The 26,124-nt window shown below is 58.9% G+C and overlaps 1 protein-coding gene across 1 annotated transcript in view; it reads left to right on the top strand.

The window, feature by feature from the left end:
- Window positions 1–17,910: 17,910 nt before the first annotated feature.
- Window positions 17,911–26,124, top strand: part of LOC140598741 (uncharacterized) — a 43,406-nt gene continuing 35,192 nt past the window's right edge. Inside the window, exons 1-5 of the mRNA XM_072757270.1 lie at window positions 17,911–18,024; window positions 18,069–18,259; window positions 19,048–19,132; window positions 21,911–22,079; window positions 22,207–25,946. Coding sequence (XP_072613371.1) covers window positions 17,911–18,024; window positions 18,069–18,259; window positions 19,048–19,132; window positions 21,911–22,079; window positions 22,207–22,610 — 963 coding nt within the window. The 3' untranslated portion in view covers window positions 22,611–25,946. The remainder of the gene's footprint in view (window positions 18,025–18,068; window positions 18,260–19,047; window positions 19,133–21,910; window positions 22,080–22,206; window positions 25,947–26,124) is intronic.

Raw genomic sequence — 26,124 nt, 5'->3', positions numbered from 1 at the left:
CCCTGCGGCCCACCGGGCAGGGCTGTGCCTGACTACAGGGTGTGGGCGACGCCAGGAGGGAGGGGAGCGCCGGCCGGCAGGTGGGGGTGCGGGGAGGCCCCGGACCAGGTGCATGCAGAGCGCCAGGCAGAGGAGCGCCCCCACCGGCCTGCTGGACACAGATTCCTCCTGCACGCGGGCAGCTTCACCAGCACTCACGGGGCTGACCAGCCAGGGGGCCTCAGTTTCCCAGGGTGGATCATCGTGGCGGGGGGGAAGGGAAGGAGTGATGAGGTGCGTGTAGGGCGGTGACCTGGGCCCTGCTGTTCTGCTGTCCGCTTCACCCCTGGTCCGCTGGCCTCCCGCTGGCCCGTGTCCCGCCTCTGGCCCAGAGCAGGGCAGCCCGTGGGGTCCCGACCTCCCACTCTGTGCCTCCGAGCGGGGTGCCCGCATGGGGGCTGTGGGGTGCCGGGCTGCAGGGGGGGGCACGTAGCTCGCCGGTCCCGTTGCTGCCAAACGTGCAGTCGAGGCCGTGCGGGGGCACAGAGAGGCTAGACGGGTCGTGCGTTGGCCCGGAAAAGACGTGTGTTCCGCACGGGAACCTGTCAGCGTATGGGGGTGGAAAGGCGCCCACGATTGCACCCGGGGCACATGAAGCACCTTGACCTTGCAGAACCCTGTCCGCGGCCTCCCACACCCACGCTGCCCGCCGCCCCCGACTCGTGGCTTCAGGAACAAGTGGCACGAGCTGACCACTGGGCCTTGAGGGGGCCGGCATGCGGCCCTTGGACGTTGCCCCCCGCCCTCCACCCGGAGTCTCCTGGAGGCTGGTCAGGATCTTGAGATGCCCAGTTGGGAGTTCGCCACTTGCTCTGACCGGGCTGGCACTGGAGGCCTTTCTCCTGAGGCACCCGCTGCTGTGGGCTCTGCTGGACCCCGTGTGGGGAAGGCTGCTGGGTCTTTCACCAGGATGAAGGGCGGGGGTCGGCTCTGTCCATTGCGGGCGCGCCGGGCCATGAGGTGCCCTGGAAGCCTGCGAGCAGGGGTGCGGGCCTCGTGCCCTGGGGAGCAGCTGAGGCTCGGCCTCCGGAGCCTCCGGGACCTCCTCCCTCCCTGACACCTGTGGTTTTGGGGAAGCCTGATGGAGGAGTCAGGGTGACGAGTCCCGTGTGGCGTGTGGAGCTCACATATTAGAGTCAGAACATGTGTTTTGTCCGAGGCCGGGGTGCCTGGTGGCCCGGGGCTTTCTGGGTGCTGCTCTAAGCTTTCCAGGGCCTGCGACTTTCCCCTGCCCCTCCACGAAGAATCTTCTGGATGAGGATTCACTGGCCACTGGGGCTCTGAAGACAGGCTGCTGATGTGAGGGGTGTGCCCTCCCCCCACTGTCCGAATCTGTCTTTCCTGGTCCCGGAGGGGATGTGTTCCCTCAGTGACTCAGTGGTCAGCAGTGCCACCAGGCTACCGCCAACCCCCGCCCCTGCTTGGGTCGCTTACAACAGCCCCCGACCCCAGGATGACAGGAGTCTGTAGAGTCTTAGCTTGTCCTTCCGTGGGTACACGGTTGGCAGATGTCTTCTCCCTGGCTTCCGGCAGTTTACTTACATGGCGTGTGACTCTGAGTGCAGCCCACTTCTCAGTGTCCTCTCGTGTGGACCATGGCATCCCCAGTGTGAGGGAGGGGTGTGCTGGCTGGCCCACTTCTGCTCGGGGTGGGGGCTACAGATGTGGGCCTCCCTGACCGCAGGGTGGAGGGCAGAGAGGCTGTCCCAGGGATGCATGGTCTGGCTCTTGTTCTCGGGATGAAATGTGTGATGTGGGGGCTCGCTGTCCTGTCCCGTTCTTTCTTCATCAGCTCAGGATACATTGGGCTCCCCCTGGCCCAGGCGGGGCCTCCCGGGCTTGCACCCCAGCTGCGATGTCACCATCCTTTTGCATCGGCAACCCACTCGGGGCTCACGCGGTGGACATCTGCTGGGCCTACTCTGGGGACAGGACGTGTTCCAAACATCTCTCAAGTCATTAGACTTGCCTTCCTGTTTTTGTTCATTGAATTTATTCCTGGGTATTTTATTCTCTTTGATGCAGTTGTAAATACAATTATTTTCTCCGCTTTTCTGAGCATTCATTGTTTGTGTGCAGAAACACCACAGATTTCTGTGTGTTAATTTCACATCCTGAAAATTTGCTGAATTCAGTTATTAGTTCTGACAAGTTCTTGGTGGCATCTTTAGGGTTTTCTGTAGATACTAAGCCATTTGCAGAGGAGATAGTGTGTGATTTTCTTTCTATGCCCGGTTGCTGAGTCTGGGACTTATGCTGTTGGATGGGAGTGGCCTCCCTGTCCACTCCTGACCCTGCAGGAGAAGCTCTCCTGTTCTCACTGTCGGGGCCGATGTGTGCTGTGGGCTTGGCATCCCCGGCCCTCACTGTGTCGAGAAACGTGCCCTCTGCACCTACCGTGTTGGGAGTTTTTATCCTGAAAGGATGTTGCGTCCTGTCAAATGCTTGTTCTGCATCTGCTGAGAGGATCATGTATTTCTACCCTTTCTTCTGTTAATGCTATGCATCACATCCATCGATTTGTGGATATCGAACCATCCTAGCATCCTGGGAACAAATCCCACTTGGTTGTGGTGTCCAGTCCCTTTAATGTACTGTTGGAAGTGGCTTGCTCGTGTGTTTGGGGGGATTTCTGCATCTGTGATCATTGGGGGTATTGGTATTAGTAAAAGATCATCGGGGATCCCTGGGTGGTGCAGCAGTTTGGCGCCTGCCTTTGGCCCAGGCCGCGATCTTGGAGACCCGGGATCGAGTCCCGCGTCTGGCTCCCGGTGCATGGAGCCTGCTTCTCCCTCTGCCTGTGTCTCTGCCTCTCTCTCTTTCTCTCTCTGTGACTATCATAAATAAATTAAAAAAAAAAAAGATCATCATCTTTTTTGGTCAGGTCCAGTGGTTTTGGGTTCAGGGTAATGCTGGCCCCATAGAGTGAATTTGGGAGCTTTCTTAGAGCTTAAGAAGTGTTGGTGATCTTATTCAAACGTTTGGTAGAGGTCACTAGTGAAGCCATCCGGTCCTGGGCTTTTCTGTGTTGGGGGCTTTTGATCACTGCTTCAGTCTCTGTACTAGAAATGTCTGCAGATTTTCTGTTTCTTTTTGATTCAGTCTTGGTAGGTTGAGTGTTTGTAGGGATTTATTCATTTCTTCTAGGTTGTCAGGTTTGCTGGTGTATAAGATGTGTCCCTTTTTATTCACTACTTGGCTCTTTCACCAGGACATGTGCTTGTGTTTGGGACTCTGGCTTAAATACCTTTATCGAGAGAAGTGCGCACACCAGACAGCGGGTGCTGCACACGTGGGAGCGATGTGGTGGGTGGGCTGCAGTGGGACGTGGTGGGACATGTCCATATAGCTGTGTGGGGGGGGGAATGCACGTGTGTATGGATATCCGCGAGTGCATTGCATACATGCATGAGAGCATGTGCGTATGCAGTTGTGCACACACATGTGCATATGGACATGCTTGTTCACGTATATGTGTGCAGGTGTCCATGTGTGAGTATGTGCATGTGGGCTAAAATTATTTTAGATGCCTTCCTGTTATGTTTCTGAAGGATGCTATTCTGTGGCTTTCCTTATGTCGTCTTCATGTGGAATCTTGGTCAGGCTGGTCTCCTGGAAGAGTTTGGGCATGTTTCCTCCTGTTCCACTTTCTGGAGATTTTCTTTCTGAAACTTTTAAAAAATTCTTAAGAAAATTTATGTATTAGAGAGAGAGCATGAGAGAGCACAAGTAGGCTGGAAAGGGAGAGGCAGGCTCCCCACTGAGCGGGGAGCCCAACTGGGGGCTCCCTCCCAGGACCCTGAGATTATGACCTGAGCAGAAGGCAGACACTTAACTGACTGAGCTGCCCAGGCACCCCTGGAAGTTTTTATGTACAGGTTCAATTTTTTAAAATAGGGCTATTATATATATATATATATCTATAAAATCAGGGCTTTTCTAAAAAAGATTTTATTTATTCATTCATGAGACACACACACACAGAGAGAGAAAGAGAGAGAGAGAGAGGCAGAGACACAGGCAGAGGGAGAGCAGGCTCCATGCAGGGAGCCCGATGTGGGACTCGATCCCAGGTCTCCGGGATCATGCCCTGGGCCGAAGGCAGTCACTAAACTGCTAAGCCACCCAGGGGTCCCTAGAATCGTTTTTTTTTATATGTATGTGATATATCCATATACGATATGCCTATGTACATATATCAGAGTGAGCTTTGTGTTTCATAGTCTTTCAAGGTATCTGTCCATGTGAGCTAAGTCACCGAGATTGTTAGAATAAAGGTGTTTATGGTATTTCCCTCTTAGCTTTCTAATACTTGCAGAAGCAGCAGTGACATCATCTCCTCCTTTTCTGACTGTGCTAATTTGTATCTTCCCTCTCTCCCCCATCATTCTGGCTGCACGTTTACCAATGATATCGATTTTTGTAAAGAGTTTGCTTTTGGTTTCATTGATTTCTCTGTTTTATTGTTTTTCTCTGATATTTTATTGTTGTGATTCTTGTGCTTTCCTTGTTTTTCTTTTACTCTTGTTTTTGTAGTTTGGGAAGATGGAAGCTGAGACTGCTGATCAGGATCTTTTCCCTCCAAATGTGAAGAGTTGGTGCCACAGACCAGGCAGGTGTCTGGCTAAGGTGGCATCCCCGCGTTGCTGCGACGCTGTGTCCTCATTTCCCCTTGGTTCAAGATGCTTTCTAATTTCCCTTTTAATTGTGGTTACACCCATGGCTTATTTAGAGATATGTTTTTTGAGGGAATTTTTTAAAGGTCTTTCTGTTTTTGACTTCACGTTTAATTCTGTTGTGGTCAGAGAACACATTTTATCAAAAATTTGAGTCCTCTTAAGTGTACGGTTCAGAACACGGTCTCCTCAGTAACTGAGCAACAAGATGCACTGTGCTTCCGTGCCATCCTTGTGTTCTGGGGTGTTGTGTACACACGCTGAGGCTGGCTGGGGACGGGCTGCTCATGTTCTTACTCTGCGTCATTACTTATGTCCTGGCTCCCGGGTTTCTCAGTTCCTGATCGAGAGGTATGGAGTCTGCGACATACTTAGAGATCTGTCTGCTTCCTGTGTTCTCGAGCTCTGCTATTTGATTTGTAACATTTAGGGTTCTTAGGTCCTCTTGATGAATTAACTTTTTTAAGATTTTATTGATTCATGAGAGACACAGAAAGAGAGGCAGAGACACAGGCAGAGGGAGAAGCAGGCTCCCTGCAGGGAGCCCGATATGGGACTCGATTCCAGAACCCCGGGGTCACACCGTGGTCCAAAGGCAGGCGCTCAACCACTGAGCCACCCAGCGGTCCCATTCTGGTCTTTTAGAGACAGAGTGTGTGTGTGCCTGTGAGCCAGGAGAGGAGCAGAGGGAGAGCTAAAACCAAGAGTTGGATGCTCAACCTACTGAGCCACCCACGCTCCCCTAATCCCCTATTTTCATGAAGAAATGACCCTCGTTACCTGGAGACCTAACATCCTGTGTGAGCATAGCCGTTCCAGCTTTCCTTTGATTATTGTCGGGAAGCATGTCTTTTCCATCCCCCTTTCTTTTCCCCCAAGGGGTTCATGTCTTTCTCTAACGGGCTGGGTTTGTCTTTTCTCCCTCGAATCTGACCATCTGCGTTTGCTGTGCTGTGCCGTCGGCCCGGGTTTGGTTTGTCCCATCTGTTCTGTGTCGTGGTTTTACTTTTCCTGCCATTCTGTGGGTGTAGGGGGTGCGTTCTGTGACTCTGCCCTTGCACCTCTGTTGGCTCATGAGTGTGCACCGTTGGCTCTGTCACTGGGCTGGCTGCTCCAGGGTCTGCGGCAGGTTCCTTGACGTCGTCCGAGGATCTCGCGGATGTGCCTCCTCATGTGCCTCCCTTCCTGGCCTTTGTGAGGTTGCTGCTGTGCATGTTTCACTTCTTGTTATAAACCCTGTTCTGCATTGTTGCCATTTATGTTTGGGCAAACGAGCCATTCCCTTTAGAAGAGGGAAAGTGGGGTCCAGCCTGTGCGGGTCACCAGCGGGTCTGCGTGTGGGTGCTCTGCAGGGAGGAGGGCGGGCCAGCCGGCGATGAATGAGCCCCGTGAGTGCACCTGCATGCGGTCACCCAGACTCACCCCGCCTTACCAGGGTCGCTGTGAGCAGTGAGACCGAGGGTGAGCATGTTGGCTTGGTCTCCACGGTCTCCGGAGGTTTATTTACCCTTGTGCCCGGCGGACCGCAGATGGACACAGTATTTATTGCTTGAGCCACTTTAGGTTTACATCTGCTCTGACCACAGGGCTCTTCTCTGGATGCGGGGAGAGCAGCCCCACTGGGAGAAGCAGACGTTGCTCCATGAGCGTGCAGGCTCCCTGCGGAGGCCCAGACTCTGGCTGTGCCAGCCTTGGAGGTGGCCTGGGTCCCACGCGCCCCTCGGGGCTGACAGCTGGAGACCATCCTCCGTCGGGGCTGCGCCCCAGGAGTTCCCGGCCGGAGCTTGGTGCACTCTGGTCGGTTCTCAGCCCCCAGGCGGCCTGTGCCTGGCACACAGCAGGCGTACACACTCGGATTAGACTGGCGTGGGGTCCAGCGCAGTCGGCCAGCTTGGACAAGCCTGGGAGGCATTGCCTGTCAGGGCGCATGATGTCCACGTGGGGGCTCACCTTGGGACCTCGCCCCGGGCTTGGCCAGTCTGCACAGTCTCCGCCGCACATGCAGTGGGGAGCCTTCCTGGCCCCCCGACCCACTGGATAGGAATGCAGGGAGCGTGTTGTTTGGGATTGTGAGGGAAGACGGGGCGGTGAGGACACGGAGAGGCTGGCCGAAGCCGCGGTGCTGTGCTCCCCCGGGAGCCGCCGGAAGGTGACCATGAGGACCGATGAGGGTGAGGTTGTCCATCTCCAGTGCCCGGGGATCCTCTGCGTGTGGCCACAGAAGCCAGTCTGGGAGCCAGAGCTCGTTGCAGTGTGTGCCCACGTCCCTCCTCCTCGCCGGGCTCCCCTGGGCTCAGCAGGCAGCGCGAAGACTCAGTGGCGTCCTTGGGTCTCCTCGCGCCTTGGCTTCCTGGCCAGTGAATGTGAGGAGCCGCGGTGGCCTCATCCCCGGAGGTGGCCTCCTCCCGGAGCGTGCTGCGGGCAGGGAGTGTGTGCGACGGCCAGCTGCGTCCCCAGCTGCGTCCCCAGCTGGCCCGTGCTGACGTGCTGTGCCCGTGCCGTCAGGCTTGCACGCAGGCAGGCTGTGGGGCACGTGGTGGCTCGCCTGGAGTGTCCCAAGCCAGAGGGGCCCGCATGGGGCAGTGTGGTCAGGACTCGGCCCGGCTGTCCCAAGGGAGGAGGGGGCAGAGCAGGCGGCGTCCACCCTCGGCTTGGGGGACTGTCCCCCCGGGCGAGCCTTGACGTTGTGGAGGCATGTGCATGACGGCCAGGGGCACAAACCGGCTGCAGAGCATGTGCACATGCAGCCACGAGCCGTCGGGGGTGGGCTGCGGGGACGAGGGCCCCAGGGCTGTGGGTTCTCGCTGAGTTTTAATTTTTTGGAGCTTCCTGCATTATGATGAGCCCGATTTAATTCTTCCCTAATGAGCAGGAAATAAACACTTCCCTGAAACAGCAGGCGGTGTGTGGAATGCGACCACTGGGGTTTCCCGTGGGTGGAAGCCCAGCCGCAGTCTGGGTTGCCCCGGTTCACGATCCCCCGTCCCTGCTGCGTGGTACCCAGGGGGCTGCCCCGGTGCCCGGTCCCCAGTGCGCAGTCCCTGGGGGTGGGGGCCGGGGGCCGGGCTGTCCCCAGTGCATAGTCCCCCAGGGGCCTGGAGTCCTCCTCCCCAGGGTCACTCACCTGGTCATCCCCGCTTCGCCTGCTTCTGTGTGCAGAGATGTAGCTTCATTTCAGGAGGAGACGATCACTGCTCGTCCCTGGCAGCTCAGGGCTGTGGGGTGTGGGCCCCCGGGAAGGTTGGAGGCACCTGGCGACCCTGGGGGTGCCTGCGTGCTTCTGGGGACACGCTCAGAGAAGCTGCAGGGAGAGGTCCAGCCCTGCCTTCGGGGGCTGGGGAACGTGTCGCGTGGACTCACCTATGCATGATGGCAGGGAGGACACAGCGGCCCCACCTGATCCCTGTAGCCCCTCTGGCTGGAGGCTCTCCTCTCGGGTTCTAGATGTCACCGCACCTTGTGCTCACAGTTGGGCCCCAGCCCTTCCCTCGAGAATGACGAGGCCGCCGTGATGCCTTTGTCACCCACCCAGTGGACCGCCAGCATGGAAGCTCTGGGTCTCTCTGGGCTGTGGCACCTGCTCATCATGTCAGGTGTTCTCTCCTTGGCAGCGTCGTTCCAGGCGGGATACGTGTCTGGGTTTAATGTATGTTTGGCATTGTCCGATGGCACGGAGCTCGTGCCACTGGTCACGGCCCCACAGACCCTGAAGAGGGCAGGGCAAGGCATGCAGGGCACAGAGGGGGCTGGGCTGCGTGGTGGGGCCTTCACGGGGTTTCCACAGAGGAAGGGCGAGGCGGGCGATGGGCCTGACAGTCGGTACATGGACCCTGGCTCCGGTGTCCCCTCCTCTGTGATCTGGCAGCCAGCCTGGGTGGCAGGGCAAGTAGAGCACGTGGGGTGGGGTGGGGGCTCCAGACCCTTGGGCTACCATGGAGACAGCGGGACTGGTCGTCGCGGCCCCTGGGGCTGGGACCCTGCCTGGTTCCTTCATGTTGGGGAGCCTTCCTGGGTGCCGCCCGTCTCCCTGTTCGTCCCCTGGCGTGCCCCTTGGCCGGCTCCCAGGTGGTTCAAGGCTCATGGTTTCCATGGTCCCTGCATGCATGCGACCCACCTGCCGGCTGCTTCCCATGACGTCCGTCCCATGGGGGGCCGTGGCAGCTGCCCGGAAAGCGGGGCGCTTGGCAACTTACTGCGGTGAACTTTTGCCATCATTGTTCCTGCACTTATTGGCTCGTGATTCTTTACATTGAAGAAGGTTCACACGTCAGCTGATTGGTGATCCTCAAAAACGGTGCCCGCTTGGCTTTTGTCACCGATGTGCTTTCCGACTGAGGAATGGGCACCCCGGAGCCGCCTTCTGGCCCCTCCGTCCCGGGCGTTCCTGGGATTGTGGGTGCCCGCTGTGCCTGGATGCATCCCCCCTGCTCTGGGGCCTCCCCGCTGGTGCCATCTGCCTCCAGGGACGAGGCCGCCCCCAGCCCATGTCCCTGGACAGCGAGACGCCCCCCCCCGCACACAGATGCAGCAATTGCTTCCATCCACGGGAACTGGTTTTCCAGCTCCTTGTCCTCCGGCGTCTCAGGACGCAGGGGTGAGGCTGTGTTTTAGAAGAATAATTGCGAGTTCTGTGTTTGTGTTGCTCTTTCCGACCACTGAGTCACTCCGCTCCTTTGATTCTCACCCGCACGTCCCTTCTCCCCGAGGCTGGAAGTCCCCGCGCTGGCGACGGCCTTTCCCTCTTTCATGTCTCTGTGCATCGAAGGCTCAGAGGGATGTTGCCCGCTCGAAACGTGCGACAGGACCCCACGTGCAGTTTTGGGTTCCTCGAGGCCTTTCTTTGTTTTGTCTGCAGCTGACGTCCCACTGGACGCGCAGTCGCCGTACCCGGACGCGGTCGCCATCCCGATGCCATCGCCCACCCGACGGTGTCACCCTTAGGGCTTATTTCATTTTGGTTTTGCGTTTTGAGCATCGCTGCTTGACATTTATTTATTTATTTATTTATTTATTTTGATTTTTAAAAATTGATTAGAGGGCGAGAGCGTGAACACAAGCAAGTTGAGGGGCAGAGGGAGAAGCCGACTCCGTGCTGACCAGGGAGCCCGATATGGGGTTTGATCCCAGGACCCTGAGATCATAACCTAAGCTGAAGACAGACGCTTCAGCTGAGCCTCCCAGGTGTCCCTCAATTGAATTTTTTGAACTGTGTATAGTATTTGCATGGCTTGGTTCCTCGGTGGAGACCCCGAGACCTGTGCGTGGAGGGAGGGCCACCCCGCCCACGGGGTCGGCCATCGTGCTGCCTTGGGCAGTCCCCTCGGTACCAGTACCAGGAGCCGACGTGCACGATGACCGCCTGCTGCCCAGAGCCACACCGGGCACGGGGCCGTCTTGGGCCTGCCTGGGCCTGCAGAGTCGGTGCTGGGCTGACAGCCTCTCTGCGGTTTGACAGACATGGCTCCTGTGCCGTCCCCCCCCCCCCCCCGGTGGGCAGAGGCTCTGGGAACACAGGACCCTCATCCTAGCCGGGAGCCAGCTCTCAAGGGCTGGGTAAAGGGAATTCTGTGCGGACGGTTCAGGAGGAACGGAAGTCACGGTGGATGGTGGTCCGCACCTCCTCCCAGCGATCGCTCTGGCTGTCGTCATGGGTCCGGGCCCCACGGCTGCCCACTCCGCCGGGCGGCGGGTCAGAGCTTGTCCATGAGGCCCCGCGTGCGGCCTTCCTGCCTGGATCCTCCTGCAGCCCCTCGGGCCTCGCTGGCCGCTGTGTCCCCCAGCATGGACATGTGGGTGGAGGTCTCAGAAACCGCTGTCCCGTCGTCATCGCAGAGGCCTGGCTCCAGCTCCAGGGGTGCCCCTCAGGGGGCTTGAGGTTGGAGCACGCTCAAGTCCATGCAGCACCTCCTCTGTCTCGCGAGCTGGCGAATGGCAGCCGGGACATTGGAGGTTAGAAGACGAGGTGAGGCGTTCGCTGCTTTCAGCCCAGTCTGCTGTGCGCTGTGCCTTGCCCTGCCCCGCGGCCAGGCAGCTGGGAGGGGTGGAGGCTGTGCGGCGGGACCTTCATGAAGGACACATCTGCCGCTGACAGCCTGTAATTAGGAGGCTGTGGCCTCTGGCCGCTACCTGCTAAGTGGCTTTGCCCTTACTTGGAGGTCGGCGTGCGGGCAGCGTGCTCACTCCCAGGGCTCCCCGTGGGCACCTCCCTGCCTTCTTGTGGCTGTCGCACACCTGGGGTCCAGAGACAGCCAGAGGCACAGGCACGCCCTGCCGAGGTGCTGATGGGCACACATCACCCTTGAGGTACCAGGACCTGGGCCGGCTGCAGGAATAGTGCCGTCACTCCTGGGCTCCTCGGAGGTGGGGGTCTGCAGCCCCGGGCTGGTCTCTGGGAGGACGCCCTGATGCCCAGGAGACGGGCGAGGCTTGGCAGTGGCCTCTGGTGCCATCCCTGGACCCCAGGCCTGGGGACAGGGGACGTTGGGAGAGGGCTCCCTGTCCTTGGCCTGCATGGGTGTCCTGGCCTGCCTGCCCACTGGGGACGATGGGGACAGTAGGGTGAGCGCTCTGGAAGAGCTGGGAGAGAGCCCAGGGCTTCCTGCTGGCTGGAGGCTTGGCAAGCGTGGCTGAGGAACGCGGGCTGGCTGACTCCCAGGGGTCCGGCCCTCGGCTCTTCCGGGGTGGGGGCGTCTGCCTCCAGCCATCTGGCTCCGGCTCCCCAACACCAGCAGAGGACAGGCCGCCACCAGCATGGCCTTCCCGTGGGATATGCGGGAGCTCCTTTCTGCAGGCAGGGAGGCTGGAGGGGTCCAAAAAGGTGGCTGCCGCTGTCCTCTGGAGACTGAATGGTCAGAACTGGACATCCCTGCGGCCAGCTCGCAGTCTACGGGGGAGCCCAAGGGGGCCGGGCGGGCACCCCATCGTCTCACGTGGGGTGTGGGTGGGGCTGTAGGAGGCAGGAGCCGAGGGCTCATGCGGAAGGCCCGTTGGACACACCTGCTGTGGGGGCCACCTGTGGACAGACCAGGGTGGCAGAGGGGCTAGTCACCTGGCTCAGCACTCCCTCCGGCACCTGACTGTGGCCGTGCGTCCCAGAGCCGGGCGGGGACCCCGTGCTCCCGCCTGTTCAGGAGAGCCTCTCCTCATGGGTGTACACGAGGGCCCAGCTCATGCCCATGACCTGTTTTTTGCAGGTCGGTGGCCGAGGCCACTGAGGTGTACAGGAACATGTGTGTGGGGCTGCACACCGGCAGGGTCCTCTGCGGGGTCCTCGGCCTGCGCAAGTGGCAATACGACGTGTGGTCCAACGACGAGATCCTGGCCAGTGTCATGGAGGCCGCTGGCCTGCCTGGATGAGTCGGGGGGAGGCGATGCGCTCCGGGCCAGAGGACTGTGCAGGTGCTTCTCGGAGCCACCTGGGAGGGGCCTGCGGGGGGGCCCAAGGACCCCCGGCCTCTGCAGGAGCCACAGTGGACGGAGAGGAGGTCCGAGGCTCGGACCACCTGGTGCTGTCGCTTCTCTCTGCTCGTCCCCTGCACTCACGTGAGGAAGGGAGGCCCCGTGGCCTCAGAGTCCGGAGGGCACGCCGGCTTCCTCCTGGCACTGTGTGTCCAAGTGCCTGGGCTGCCACTGACATGGGGAGCCTGAGTCCTGGATGCACCCGCAGGGAGGGCCGCCCTGGGCATGGCGGGGCTGCTGTGTTGCAGGAAGGTCCACATCACAAGGATGACGCTGGCGTGTTTGAATGGTGACTACGAGGTGGTGCCGGATCACGGGCACAAGAGGAACAGCTTCCTGAAAACTCACAACACGGCACGAAACGTTCTTCATCGTGCCGTCTCACCGGCAGAAGGTAGGCTCCGGGAGGGGGACGGGGCCCCCCTTGCTTGGGCCTGGGCCAGGCCCTTGGGATGGACGGGCTCCTGGATCCCCAGACAGAGCCCGGGGTCCTCTCGGGGGCGGGGCCCCCTGCAACCACCCTCCCCCCACTGACCTTCCTGGGCCTCAACTCCTCTCCAGCAGCACAGGTCAGGGGTGGGGCTGCTGAGGGCTGAGGGTGCTGTGCATGTGGGAGGGCCCGTGACCTGCATGGGGGCCCTCAAGGGTTTTGTGCCCAAGGAAATGGATTTGGGTGTGATTAAGGGGGCCTAGTTCTTCCAGGGCTCAGGCAAGAGGTTCAAGTCACAGAGGAGGGTCTCAGGGCATATGCGAGGGGTGTGGTGCACAGACAGGGGGCGCAGGGCACAGGCAGGGGGCACGGGGCACAGGCGGTGGGCGCGGGGCACAGGCTGGTAGGGTGAGGGGCACAGGCAAGGAGCGGGGGACACAGGCATGGAGCGGGGGACTCAGGCAGGGGGCACAGTGCACAGGCGAGGGGTGCGGGGCACAAGCGAGGGGCAGGGGCACAGGCAGGGGGTGCGGGGCTCAGGTGGGGGGTGCGGGGTATAGGCATGGGCAGGGGACACGGGCGAGGTGTGTGGGGCATATGTGAGGGATGCGGGGCACAGGTGAGGGGCAGGGGGCATTGGTGGGGGACGTGGGGCACAGAAGCGGGGAGCGGGGGGCACAGGAGGGGGGTCACGGTGCACAGGTGGGGTCTGGGGTCACAGGACGGGGTCTCAGGGCACAGGCAGGGGTCGTGGGGTACAGGCGAGGGGTGGGGGCGCAGGCGAGGGATGGAGGCACAGGCGAGGGTTGGGGGGCACAGGTGAGGGGCAGGGGGCACAGAAGGGGGGGCCGTAGGGCACAGGTGGGTTCTGGGGGCACAGGTGGGGGTTGCGGGCATGGTCCTCACCATCCCCCCCCACGGGGGGCAGGGTCTCCCCATGTCCGTGTTTCCTGGTGGGGTTTTGGGGGGAAGCTTCCTGCCCATCTCTCTCAGGCCCTGCGTGGCTGCAGTCAGGATGACGGGCTGCGCGAGCTCTCTGGTGCATCTGCCACCTGCCCAGCCTGGGTTCCCACGTCCTGAGGGCCCCTGGCAGCTTCCCTTTCTTACCACGTTCTTGTGCATCTGTAAGTGTCCCTGAGTGAGTGTACATGCGTGTGCATGGCCGTGTGTGCATGAGAACGCATGCATGTGCTCGTGCGCGCCAGCCCTTCCCTCCCTCCCTGTTGTCTGATGTCCCTGCTGGATTCCTGCCCTACCTGGGAGCACAGGGCCGCGTCCCTGATTCCTGGCCCAGCCCCTGACCCCTGAACCTCTGTCTGCAGTGCGGGATGCCTCCCAGGTGGGGCCGTGCACACCTGCCGATTCTGGTCCTTTGTCTGTTTGCCGGGGACAGCGGGTCCTGGCCTCCCACCTTGGGTTTGCCCCCGGGGTGGAGACGGGGCAGTGACAAGGCCGGTGGTTCCGAAGGGCGGGGAACAGGCACCGAGGCTGGGCCAGGATGCCAGCTGGGCAGCTGGGGAGGTGGATGTTGGGTGACCCTGCTGGGCAGGCCCTTCTGCCCACAGGCACTGTCCCCACTGCCCCCCGGGGCCCGTGTCCCCGTTGAGATGGGGTCTCTCACTGGCCCTGTGTCCCGGTCGTTCATTTCCATGCCTGAGTCCTGTGCAGGCACCCTCGTGTATGGCCAGGGCTGGCTCTCTCAGTTTTCTGGACGAATGGTTGTAGGTATGACTTTGGCATCTCTTTTCCACTATGTATTATTACTATTATTATTACTACTATTATTATTATTAGGCTTATTTATTTATTCATGAGAAACACAGAGAGAGAGAGACAGAGACAGAGGCACAGGCAGAGGGAGAAGCAGGCTCCACACAGGAGCCCGATGCAGGACTCGATCCCGGGACCCTGGGGTCATGCCCTGAGCTGAAGGCAGACGCTCAACCGCTGAGCCCCCCAAACTCATGTCACATGTGTGTGCGCTCAGGGCCTCTGTGAGTCAGCGTGGGCATCGTGCTGTTGTACAAATCCGTGGTCGTGGCTGCTTGAACAGGAGAGAGGTTAGCTTTCTTACACTTAAAGTGAACCCAGAGAGCAGGCAGGTGGGAGCCCACGTGGCAGCTTCATGATCGTCTTGAGCCAGACCCGTGACCCTGTTCCGGCCTGCCTGCCGTCATCGCCACGTGTGCCAGCACGGATGCTGGGGCTTCTGGTCCTTGAGTCCTCGTTTCAGCTGGCGGGATGGAAGCAGAGCAGGGAAGTCCATGTTGGCCCCCAAGCTGGCTCTACTGCCTGCCCACCCCCGTCATGCCCACATTCCCACAAGGCCTGGTGGCGAGCAGAGCGGGTCGGGGTCACCTCTCCTGCCTGGGGTCAGCCAGCCCAGCCAGGCCTCCCGACTTCCCGCGAGGGCCTCTTGCTCCCTGCGGCTCTGCCTCACCTGGGTCTCTGCGTGGACTCTGGTGCTTCCTGCTGGCAGCACGCCGTGACCCCCTTGTTGTGGGTCGCAGACCGGGAAGCTGGAGCAGAGATGTTAGGTGCGCCCTCGGGGCTTCACGGCTGGCTCGCACCCAGGGCTCTGTACCCAGGCCTCGAGCCTGCCCTCTGGCAGGTCAAGAAACAGGCTCAGGCGGCCAGAGTCTGCACCAAAACGGGCATGTTTCCTCGTGACCTTGGCTCTGACTTGTTTTCTGAGGAAACACTATTGTTGTGGAAAGTCCAGGGAAGAACGACAAAGAGGGAGTGCGTGGCCTCGCTGCGGGGCAGGGGGGCGGGGGGTGCAGCGGAGGTCCTGCCCTCGAAGGAGCTGGGCCTGCTGTCCCAACCCATCCTATGTTCTCGCTGCGTTCCGGAGGGGGGTGGTGATGCACCACCCTGGCTGCACGCATGTCTGTGGTGGCACCACACAGTGTGCACACTGGGGCCCCCGGCGGGCTCCCCGAGGTCGCAGCTCCCCAGGACCCATGCACCCGAGCTAGTGATGGGTGCCGCTGGGTGGTGCCTGTGGCTGTGCCCTGGGGTGTCTTGGCGGCCACACTCGGGGCCCGGAACGTTCCCTCACGCCACGATCCCCCTTCTGCTGAGCCATACTGTCCCCTCCCCAGCCGCCGGGCCCCCCATGGACGGCTCTCCGTGCTGACTTCTGCACTGAGGCCATCGTGGACGCGGACCCTGGGATGCGCCCCGTGACTCTGGCTCCTCCTCACTCGGGATGGAGCCCCGGGTCCCCCGTCCCCCCGTGCTCTGCTGGCATTCCGCGGGGCGGGTGGGCCACCGTTGGCGGACCCGTTGAAGGATGTTTAGCTTGTTCCCAACCGTGACTGTTAAAAATAAAACCGCAACATACGCTTGCGTTCCCTTTCGTGGGGACCAAAATGCTTATTATCTGGGACAGATGCCCAGCTGTACTGCGGATGGGTCTTGTTTTTGGTTTTTGTTTTTTGTTTTTTTTTAAAGAAACTGCCAAACTGTTTCCAGAAAGGCCATCCCATACCACGTTCCCGGCAGCCACGTGTGAGAGACGCAGCTTCTCTGCGTCCAGCCAGCTTTGTGCTGTCTCTGTTTTTAGAAAATTTTGTCTGTTCTAACACGTTTAGTGACTTGTGTTTATTGGCATCTCCCAGGTGGCTCGTCATGCCAGCCACCTTTTCAAGTGTAGTCTTCAGCATACAAGTTGTGTACGTGTTAGATTTGTACCTAGTACTTCGTTTTTCTCCATGAGTACATATGTCACTGAATTTTAACTTTGGTCTTCACATACTGATTATTAGTTTAAGAAATACACTTCTTTTTCAAGAGAGAGAATGAGAGTGCACAAGCAAGGGGAGGAGCAGAGGGAGAAGGAGAAGCTCAAGCAGATTACTTGAGGGGGCCCAATGTGAGGCTTCATCCCAGGACCCTGAGATCATGCCCAGAGCTGAAACCAAGACTCAGAGGCCCAACTGACTGAGCCACCCAGGTGCCCCAAGAAATACGTTTTTTATGTTCATCTTGTATCCAGTGACCTTATGGAATTCATTTGTTCTAGAGTTATTTCCTCCCCTACATAGAATATCTATGTACGCCATTGTGGCATCTGCAAAGGGACAGTTTTCTGATGTTCTTTTTTCCTTTTTCTTGCCCTGTTGCAATGGCTGGGGTTGCTGAAAGCACTCCATCTTTCACCAGCGAGTACTATAGTAGCTTTCAGTATTCTGTAGATCTTCATCAAGTTGGAGAACTTCCCCTCCCTCCCTAGTTTTCTGATCTTATCAAGAATGAGTGTTGAATTTTGTCAGATTCAACTGTCAAATTTTCTGTGTCAATTGACACAACCATGGGATTATTTATGTGGTGTATTGTATCGATGGGCAGATGTGTAAAAGGATCTGCATCTCCAGACATGGTCATGGTGCATGCTTCTGTTCTGAGGCTGCCGAATTCTATTTGCTGTTTTGTTAAGGATTATAGCATCGGTATTGAAAGAGATGGCCTGTAGTGTTCCTTTTTTTGTATTGTCTTGGTCTGATTTTGGTATCAGGATGATTCCGACTTTATAAAGTGAGTTGGAAGGTGTTACCTTTTCTGTTTTCTGGAAGAGATGATACAGAATTGGTGTTAATTCTTCATTCTTAAATGTTGAGTAAAATTCTCCAGTGAAGCCACCTGGAGCTGGAGATTCATTTTTCGGAACCTTTACAGTTATGAGTTGAATTTCTTTAGTAAATTACAGGGCTAATCTCATAATCTTTCACGTTAGGTGAATTGTGGTAGTGTGTGTGTTCCCGAGTCGTTCATTGGTCCAGGTCGTCAAATTAATGTGTGTAATTGTTCACAGTATTTTCTTATTACCTTTTTGATGTCAGCAGGGTCTGTAGTAGAATTGTTTTCATCCCCAGGTTTGTTAGTCTCTCTCTCTTTTTCTTTGTCATGCCTGCTGGAGATTTGTCAATTTTATTGATATTTTTAAAGAAACAACTTCTGTTTTCTTGCTCTCTGCTGGGTTCCGCCCGCATCCACATGGAGTGCCACATTTTGAACGTCCCGTGCCCGTATTTGCAGACGCAGGCGTCTCAGGGCCAATGATGTGCTAAGTCACCTGGGATCTCAGCGCCAGCAGTTGGTGGAGGCATGACCACATCTCGGCCCCACACCTGCCCCGCCAGACAGCAGGCTGAGGGAATGGAAGAGCTTTTTCTTCAATAAGTGGAGGATTTGACATTTATTTTTTTCCTTCCTTGGTGGCAGCAGCTGGCATTGAGAACCACATCAGAGAAACTCAGACACCGCTAATCGTTCTCTGCGAACGTCATCTACACCACGCCGGGCATGCGTGTAAACAGGTACATCGGCCGCCTCCTGGAAGCGTTCCAGATGGAGCTGGAGATGGCAGACCTGGACTTCTTCACCCTGAAGTACAAGCAGGCTGACCGCGAGCTCAAGGTAGGTGGAAGGGGCCCCAGGTGCCGTCCCCCACCCGTCTCCAGGTGGCGTGGTCCCCAGGTCCCAGGTGCCGCTGCGGGGACCCTGCATGTGTCCTGGCAGCTACAGCCACTGATGGGCGGTCTCCGTGTCTCCCAGTACCACCAGCTCCAGGACGGGATTTCACCAGTGCCGTTGTGCTGGCGCTCATCCTCACCGCCCTGTTCGGCCTCATCTACCTTCTCATCATCCCTCAGTAAGTGTGACGGGCCTGGCCATCAGGGCAGGAGGGTGCCAGAGGCCCTTCCTCGTCTGCTCGTTGCCCCCGTCGTCCCTGGCACCGAGACGGCATGAGCCACAGCCTGTTGTCCCCTGGTTGCAGTCAGCCGTCAGGCCCTGGTGGCACACGTGTGGGATGCTCACGCTCAACTTCTCGTGTGTCATTTACACAGTTCTAAGACACAAGATATTTTCAGCGCCTTTCCATCTGCCCAACGTGCACCCTTGACTTCAGGACAGATTTCGAGGGACGTTGTTTCTAGGTGCGCGTCATCTTCAGATATGTTAAAGTGAGAAATAGTGGCCTCTGGAAAGGAAGACAAACGTAGTAATTTAGTAATAATCAGTTACCCAAAGTCTGAGTTTGGCAGTGCTTGTTTTCAGGAGGAAAGTCCACTTTCCTTCCAGAGAGGCCACTTTCTTAGACCCCCTGGTGGAGTGGCTCTCCTTGGGTTTCCAGAGTTTCCAGGAAGCACAGGAAGCTGCTCCGTTCCCAGATGCTGTAAACACGGCGACCATCTGATGGCCCGTGTGGGGATCAAGCTTTTCCTAGAAAAGCTGCTCCCAGATGACTTGGCCCAGGAGGGCAGTGCCCAGCAGCAGGTCCTCCATGAGGGACGGCCTCTCCATGGGCCCCGCTGGTTAGGAGTTGGGGGGAAGAAAGAAAGGGACTTGGTGGAGCAGTCAGGGGTTGGAATTGCGGGCACTTGTTGGGCACACCTTGCTTGGCCCCAGCCCGCAGTGACCCTGCATCTTCTGTTCTAGGAACGTGGTTGACCTCTTGCTCCTGGTGTTCTGCATCTGCTTCCTGGTGGCCTGCGTCCTATACCTGCACATCACTCGGGTCCAGGTGTGTGTGTGTGCATAAGTCCAGACCTGCCATCACCTGGGTCCAGGTGCATGTGTGCATGTGTCCTGTACCTAGACATCACTCAGGTCCAGGTGTGTGTGCGTGTGTACTGTACCTGTACATCACTTGGGTCCAGGAGTGTGGGTGCGTGTGTCCTGTACCTGCATATCACCTGGATCCAGGTAGTTATGTGTGCATGTGTCCTGTATCTGCACATCACTGAGGTCCAGGAGTGTGTGTGCACGTGTCCTGAACCTGCACATCACCTGGGTCCAGGTGCTTGTTGTGTGTCTCCCTGACCTGCAATCCACATGGCCCAGGTGCCTGTATGCCTGTGTCCTGTACCTGCACATTACCTGGGTCCAGGTGCCTGTTGTACTTCTCCCTGACCTATGGTCCATGTGGACCTATGATCCGTGTGTGTGCATGTGTGTCCTGTGCATCACCTGGGTCCAGCTACTTATGTGTGCTTGTGTCCTGTACCTGTACATCACCTGGGTCCAGATACTTATGTGTGCATGTGTCCTGTACCTGCACATCACCTGGGTCCAGATACTTATGTATGCGTGTGTCCTGTACCCGCACATCACTCAGGTCCAGGAGTGTGTGTGCATATGTCCCGTACCTGTGCATCACCTAGATCCAGGTGTATGTGCGTGTGTGTGCTTACATCCTGCTTGTGACAGGTACATGTGTGTCTTGCATCTGTATATCACCTGGGCAGGTATGTGTATTTGCCTGTGTCCTTTACCTGCACATCACCTGGGCCGGTACATGTGTGGCCTCCGCTTGTCCTCTTGACAGGACGGTGGGGCAGTGGAGAGTAGCAGGAGCTCCCCAAGCCCTTTTGTGTGCTGGATCCTGCTCGGAGTTCCAGGAGCGCCCCTGGGACACTGGGCAGGTGGTCCATAGTGATGGGATGAGGGCCGTGGGTTGTTCTGAGTGGAGAGTCCCTCAGGGCAGGGAACCAGCGATCCATCATACGCCTGCGTGGTGGACAGGACACCTGTACAGTGGAGGGTTCTCTGTTGGCTTTGCTGCTGTGAGCTTTGGGGTGGGGGCTGGGCTGGCTCCATGGGTGGCTGTGCTCCTGGGACAGCGCTCGGTCCCAGCCCCGCTGTGGCTCCCCCGTCCGTGTCTTTATGCACCCCATTACCCTGCTTCACCCCATGGCCATGTCCTGCTGACTCAGGATTCTCTTTGTGTAATTGTTGGAAACGGCAACTTTTTAAAAAACTAAATTCGCTTTTATCCACTTAACTTCTTTGTTCTTCATTGGGAACTTTTTTTTTTCTTTTAATTGAAAAGATGTTATATATTTAAACCAATTTCCAGTTGTTTGTTCTTCATAGGGTGATACGTGGTTTGGAAACTGCAATTTTCAGATTTAAATAAGATGGTGTTTTCATGTAATTTTGGGGGAGAGTGTGACAGGTGGAGCTGACTCGATGGCCTGCCACCCCCTCCCGGGGAGCCGGGAGCCGGGTGCTGTGACGGACATGTCCCTCCTGGCAGAGGTGGCTTAGCCGAAGCATGTGGAATTTGGAGTGTCATGGCCGTTGGTGCCTCTGCGCTAGCTCTGAGTGTCCTCCCCGGGGTGTGGCTCAGAGATGGTGTGGAGGGGTGGCAACCAGCAGGTGGGGCCCAGCCTCAGTGGAGGGAGGTACAGGTGGGCGAAGCTGTGCATATGGTTGAGCCAGGGTCCATGGTAGCAGGGCCTCCGTGGGAAAGCATGAGTCAGCTGGGCATGCACTTTCCTCTGGGACAGGGCAGGAGGCCACAGGCAGGGCATCCGGGCTGCTGGGCCAGCCCCATGGCCCCCTGGGACCTCCATCCTCCCATTGGCTCCCGCATTGCTGGGGTTGCTGGCACTGGGAACTCCGTGCCTCCATGTCCCTGTCTGTGATGCAGGACAGAATTGAGTTGATATGCACCAGTAGCGGGAGCCTGGCACACAAGGGGAGAAGCTGGAGGACAAAGGAACAGGGTCAGTGGGGCCAGGAGGAGGCCAGGAGTTGGGGATGGGGGGGGCCTGCAGTGCCGTGGGCCAGCAGAGCACGGGCATGAGGGTGCAGGGTGAGAGCTAGGAGGGGCCTGAGCTGGACCAGGTGGCCACGAGTGCCAGTGGGAGCAGGACAGCCAGCCCTGGGTGGGGGGCAGTGGGACCAGGGCTGGCCGCTGGGCAGGAAGGGACTGTCTGCGAGCCTCTGCAGGTTCAGGTATGCTTTGCTCTGAGGGCGCTTGCTGGAGCCTGGGCAGACCCATGTTGTGAGCAGAAGGGGTGGACGCAGCCTCGTCCAGCACAGAGGCTTGCACAGGCCCTGCCCCTGGCGACACCTCATCCTGGGCCGTAAGCTCCAGGTGCCCGTGTAAATCAGGCTGTGTCGAGCCCAGGGAGGTGGCCATGGCGGCCACGGCTGCCTGTCTCACACACCCTCGGCCACAGGCTCAGGCTCGGGATACCGGCACCGTGTGCCTAGGTCGATGCATGGGGTCCTGGCCACAGCACCCTCCATGGAGAGGCAGGTATCCTGTTGTGCTCCGTGGCATCGCTCCTGGTGGCCTTGGCGACGTTACACACCTGTTGTGCTTACAGGTGGTCACAGGGTCATTGCTGGAGTTGGCACGGCTGCCTTTCGTGTGGATGGTGTGGCCCAAGGACGTGCAACCACGGACAATCCGCCAGGCCATGTTTGATGGCTGTGCTTAACGTTCCGAGGGGGTTTCTCCCGGGTTTGGAGCTGATGTGCTGTTTTTTTTTTTTTTTCTGTATTACAGCTATTTTCCACGGATGTGTTTGCTCCACGAGTGTATAAGCAAACTGACCGTAAAGATGAGCAGCGACCAGCCTCACAGCTAGGAGAGGCCACATGGAGTCCACGCGTGGCCATCGGTCTCCGTGACCAGCAGCGTTCACTTTTCAGAAGAGCGCGCTACCCCGTTACATGTGAGCGAACGCGTATGCAGGCTCAGGAGTTGGGGGCGAGACGGGGGGTGGGTCTCAGCACCCACGCTGGCAGTCCCGCTCCTGCAGGGCTGTGGGCGTGCTGGCCGACAGGACCGTGGCTTCACAGGTAACAGAAGAGCCAGCTCCCGTGGCATCTCCCGCAGAGAGCCCGCAAGCTGCCCTCCCTGCGCCCTGGCGTCTCCAGTCAGCCCCAGGAAGCAGCATGTCCTAGCATACTGTGTAGGAAGGTCCCTCCCCAGGACCTGGCCTTCCTCCTCAGCTGGGCTGGTGCCCATCGCCGGGGGAGTCTGGAACCTGCGGGCCAGGAGAGCGAGGACACGAGTAGAAAGCAGGTGGTGGGCGGGCGTGGCCCTGCTGCACGGTCCTGGCCACCCCCGCTCCCAGCTGCAGCGTCAGTCCCATCCTCCTGCTGCTGCCGGGCCAGTGACCGCTGCCTCGGAGGTCTCAGGGCACGCACGCCCGCTGGCTCCTGGCTGTGGGCAGCACGTGCTAGAGGGCAGCGGCCCGTAGGCTCACTGTTGGCGGGGTCCCATGGGCTCGTTGGGGGGCCGTCACCTGCCCTGGCGCGTGGAGTTTTTGCGCCCCAGTCCGCCCATTTCCCCTTCCGCCACCGTCTGGCTTTCAAGACCTCTTGCTGCTGAGCCGGGTCCTCTGGAGTCCTCGGTCAGGAACCCGTCCCTCCGGTCACACTGCGACCCTCCGCCATGGGTGGCCGTGGGCCGGGGGTGGTAGCTCTTCGGGACACGGCACTGGGGGAGGAACCCTATGCCGTCCTGTGCCGTGTCACAGGCAGCAGATCCAGGCTGGTCTTACCGTGCGCCTCTGGCTGTGTTTATGACTGAGGCTGAGAGTTCTGACGTTTCGACAAATGTTTCGGGGGTCACGGGGCACCGCCAGGCCCAGACTGCACCCCAGCGCCCAGGAGGACGTGCCTCAGCTCTGCAAGGGCGGCTGCCCAGTTGACACCATCCCTGAATCTTCAAAAGGCCATTTCCACATCAGCAAAGCTGCTGTGTCCAGATGGGGTGGGGGTGGGGCCGTGGCAAGAGCAGCAGCTCCAGGCTGTGGGGTCCCCTCCCTCCCCCATGAGAATGCCGGGCCGCAGTAGGCTCGGCAGCATGGCTGGGGTGAGGGGTCTGCTGGCTTTGGGGCCTGTCACTGGGCGGGGAGGGACCCTCGTTCCTGGCATCCCTTCCCGGGTCCCCGGTTGGGAGGAGCTCGGCTGGTGGGGGCTCCCTGCATCTCTGGGGGCCACTGGGCCTCGGCGCTGGCCACGGTCAGGTCGGCTGAGGCAAGCGGGCCCCGTGTCCTGAATGTCACCTCCTCCGTGTCTGCAGAGCGGGCTGTCCCTGCCCCCATCATCACACTGCATCCGCCGAGGTCCCCGTGGGTGCTGTTCACATGGGACACGGGCACTTTCCTCCCACTGAGACCACTCTTTCCACATACGTGTGTCACGGCAGTGGCTTCTTTGGCACACTGTTCTGGTCGTGCTCCTTCCGAGTCCCTGCCTGTCCCTCTGGGGCTGGGGTTCACCTATCGGGGCAGCCAGCTGCTCTGGGGGCTCCCACCCACCCGCGAGCTCATGAATGGAGAAGGCCCACGAGCTGGTCTGTGTCTGCTGTGGGCTTGTTGCCGGTGGGCCTGGAGATCCCCAGGGCGGGCAGAGGGCAGGGGAGACACCTGGCTGGGGTAGGGGCAGGAACCCTGGGGCCCTGCGAGTGTGAGCAGATGACTGCCCACGTCTCCGATCTCATGTGGCGGGGGTCTTGGCATGGAGCACCCAGCTGGCCAGGTGTCCACGACCCTGAGCTGGGCCTGTGACGAGGATGACAGGTCACGCAAGGCCACAGCACCCCGTGGTTCCTGCTAGCCTGCGTCCTAGCCCTGGCGTGCTCTCTGAACCCGGCGAGGCAGTGTGCCCAGCACTGTGCACTCCGCTGTGCTCAGTGGCCCCGAGGCCTGGGTCCCAAGACACCGGGTCCCTGTATGTCACTGTGCACTGTGGAGTGAGTGCAGGGGAGCTGGCGCCCGGGCAGCCGATGGAGCAGCACCGGGGTGCCCTGAGTGTTGGCGGTGTGACAGGCGCTCAGCGGGCGCCCCGGGGCAGATGTGACCGAGGCCAGCCCCCGGCGGCTCACTGGCTCTCCCATTTTCGCCGAGCGTCGTGTGGCGCTGGCACGTGTGTGGCGGGAGCAGAGCTGTCCTGGGTGAGTGCATCCAGGACTCGTAAGTCCCTGCTCATCAGTAGGACATCCAGGAGCGGCTAGCGCCCGCCGCGTGTCCCCTTCAGTGAGTAGAGCACAGAGGGAGTGCCAGACCAGAGGAGCCACGTGGGCAGATTGTGTCCCCCGTGAGGCATCATCGTCGGAACCCACCACCGCTTGGCCAGTTGGCAGCCAAATGGGAATGGCGCATCCGCCCCGCAGGCTGCCCCCGACTCTGAGCCCCGCTTGCACACTCCGGGCTGCCTCCCGCTTCAGCCTCCCTGCACCCCGGGCACAGCTTGCTGAGCATCGGCCGGTGGCCCTCCAGTCACCAGTGGCCACCAGAGGCCAGGCCTGGGCAGTGCCTCCAGGGGCTCCTGATGTCCACAGCCGGAGGAGCCTTACCCTGCGTTTGCTGAGCGAATGCGTGAGCAGCGTGTGCCTTGTCGGCCGGGCAAGGGTCCGTGGGCACATCTCTGTCCCGGCCAGGGGCGGACACGAGATTGGACAGGGAGGGAGGTGGCTAGTGCGAGGTGTGAGCAGTCGGGGCTGGCGCCACCGCAGGGGGCTCCTCTCCCTGAGATCTGGGGGCCCAGCGTGTCTGCGCAGTGTGGCAGCATCAGGCTCAGGAATCCTGAATGGAATCCGGAACTGTGGCTGCGCCGTGGGAGTCCCGTTGGACCCAGAAGGCCAGCTGGTGGGGACAGGACGGTCGAGACATCCCCAGGGGAGGGCCGCGGATGGGGCTGGCCCTGGCTGGCTGCGGGTCTCATCAGCGTCTTGTGCAGGGTCCCTGCAGTCTTTATATTAGTTTTTGTTTCAAATTTCATGAGCGTGAATCTAAAAAGAGCTTTGCGCTTTTATCCACAAAGTCACATGTTGACTATTGCAAAATGTATTTAAGCTGCCTTCTATTAAGCGCGCAGGCACTTTTAGAAAGATTTTATTTGAGAGAGAGCAAGAAAGAGCACAATTTTGGGGACGGGCAGAGGGAGTGGGAGAAACAGACTCCTTGCCGAGTGGGGAGCCCGACGTGGGACTCGGTCCCAGGACCCTGAGATCATGTCCTGAGCTGCCCAGGTTCACCCAAATAGATTTAAAATAAAATTTCTAGTAACAAAAACAGTTTAAAATCTATGTGAAGAAAATGATAAAATTTAAAGTACCTAAAAAAAGACACAAGTATGTGTAAATCCTTATTTAATATAATAACAATATATGAACTTGCAAAACACATGACATAGTAAGGATTTAATGTAATAAAAATCTCAAATTAATCAGTTCATTCTAGTGCCAGAGTCACAGTGTGGGGCACACGGTGGCGGGTGTGGTTGTTTTTCACTGAAAGACAGTAGTTTTTGTTTCTTTTAATTTTGGCAGCGTCGACCTGGGAGAGGAAGCCTGGGCACAGCTGAGATGTGTGTGTGGGGGCTGGGTGGGGAGCCAGCGGCACCAGGGCATGCGGCACATTCTGTGCTGTGACCGTTCCTGCGACCCGAACCAACTCTAAGAAACGCCTGTGTTCACAGTAATATGTTTTATTGTCCAGTGTTTTCCAGGATGCCTGACCATCCAGATCCGTACCGTCTTGTGTATTTTCATAGTGGTCTTGACCTACTCTGTCGCCCAAGGATGTGTGGTGAGCATGTCTGCAGGCAGCAGGGTGTAGCGGGGGGAGTCCCACGAGGTGTGTAGGGGTGAGGGGGGCTGTCTCCGGGTGAAGGGACACCCAGCCCCTCCCCAGTGCGCAGTAGAAGCTGGGGCAGAAGTCAGGGCAGGGGGGTGGGGCGCTGAGTACCAGGAGGGTGGCAGGGGCT

The sequence above is a fragment of the Vulpes vulpes genome, chromosome 4, assembly GCF_048418805.1.
Source record: "Vulpes vulpes isolate BD-2025 chromosome 4, VulVul3, whole genome shotgun sequence".
In the NCBI taxonomy this organism is placed as follows: domain Eukaryota; kingdom Metazoa; phylum Chordata; class Mammalia; order Carnivora; family Canidae; genus Vulpes; species Vulpes vulpes.
The sequence above is the reverse complement of the archived record's forward strand: the minus strand, read 5'-3'. Positions and strand labels throughout refer to the sequence as shown.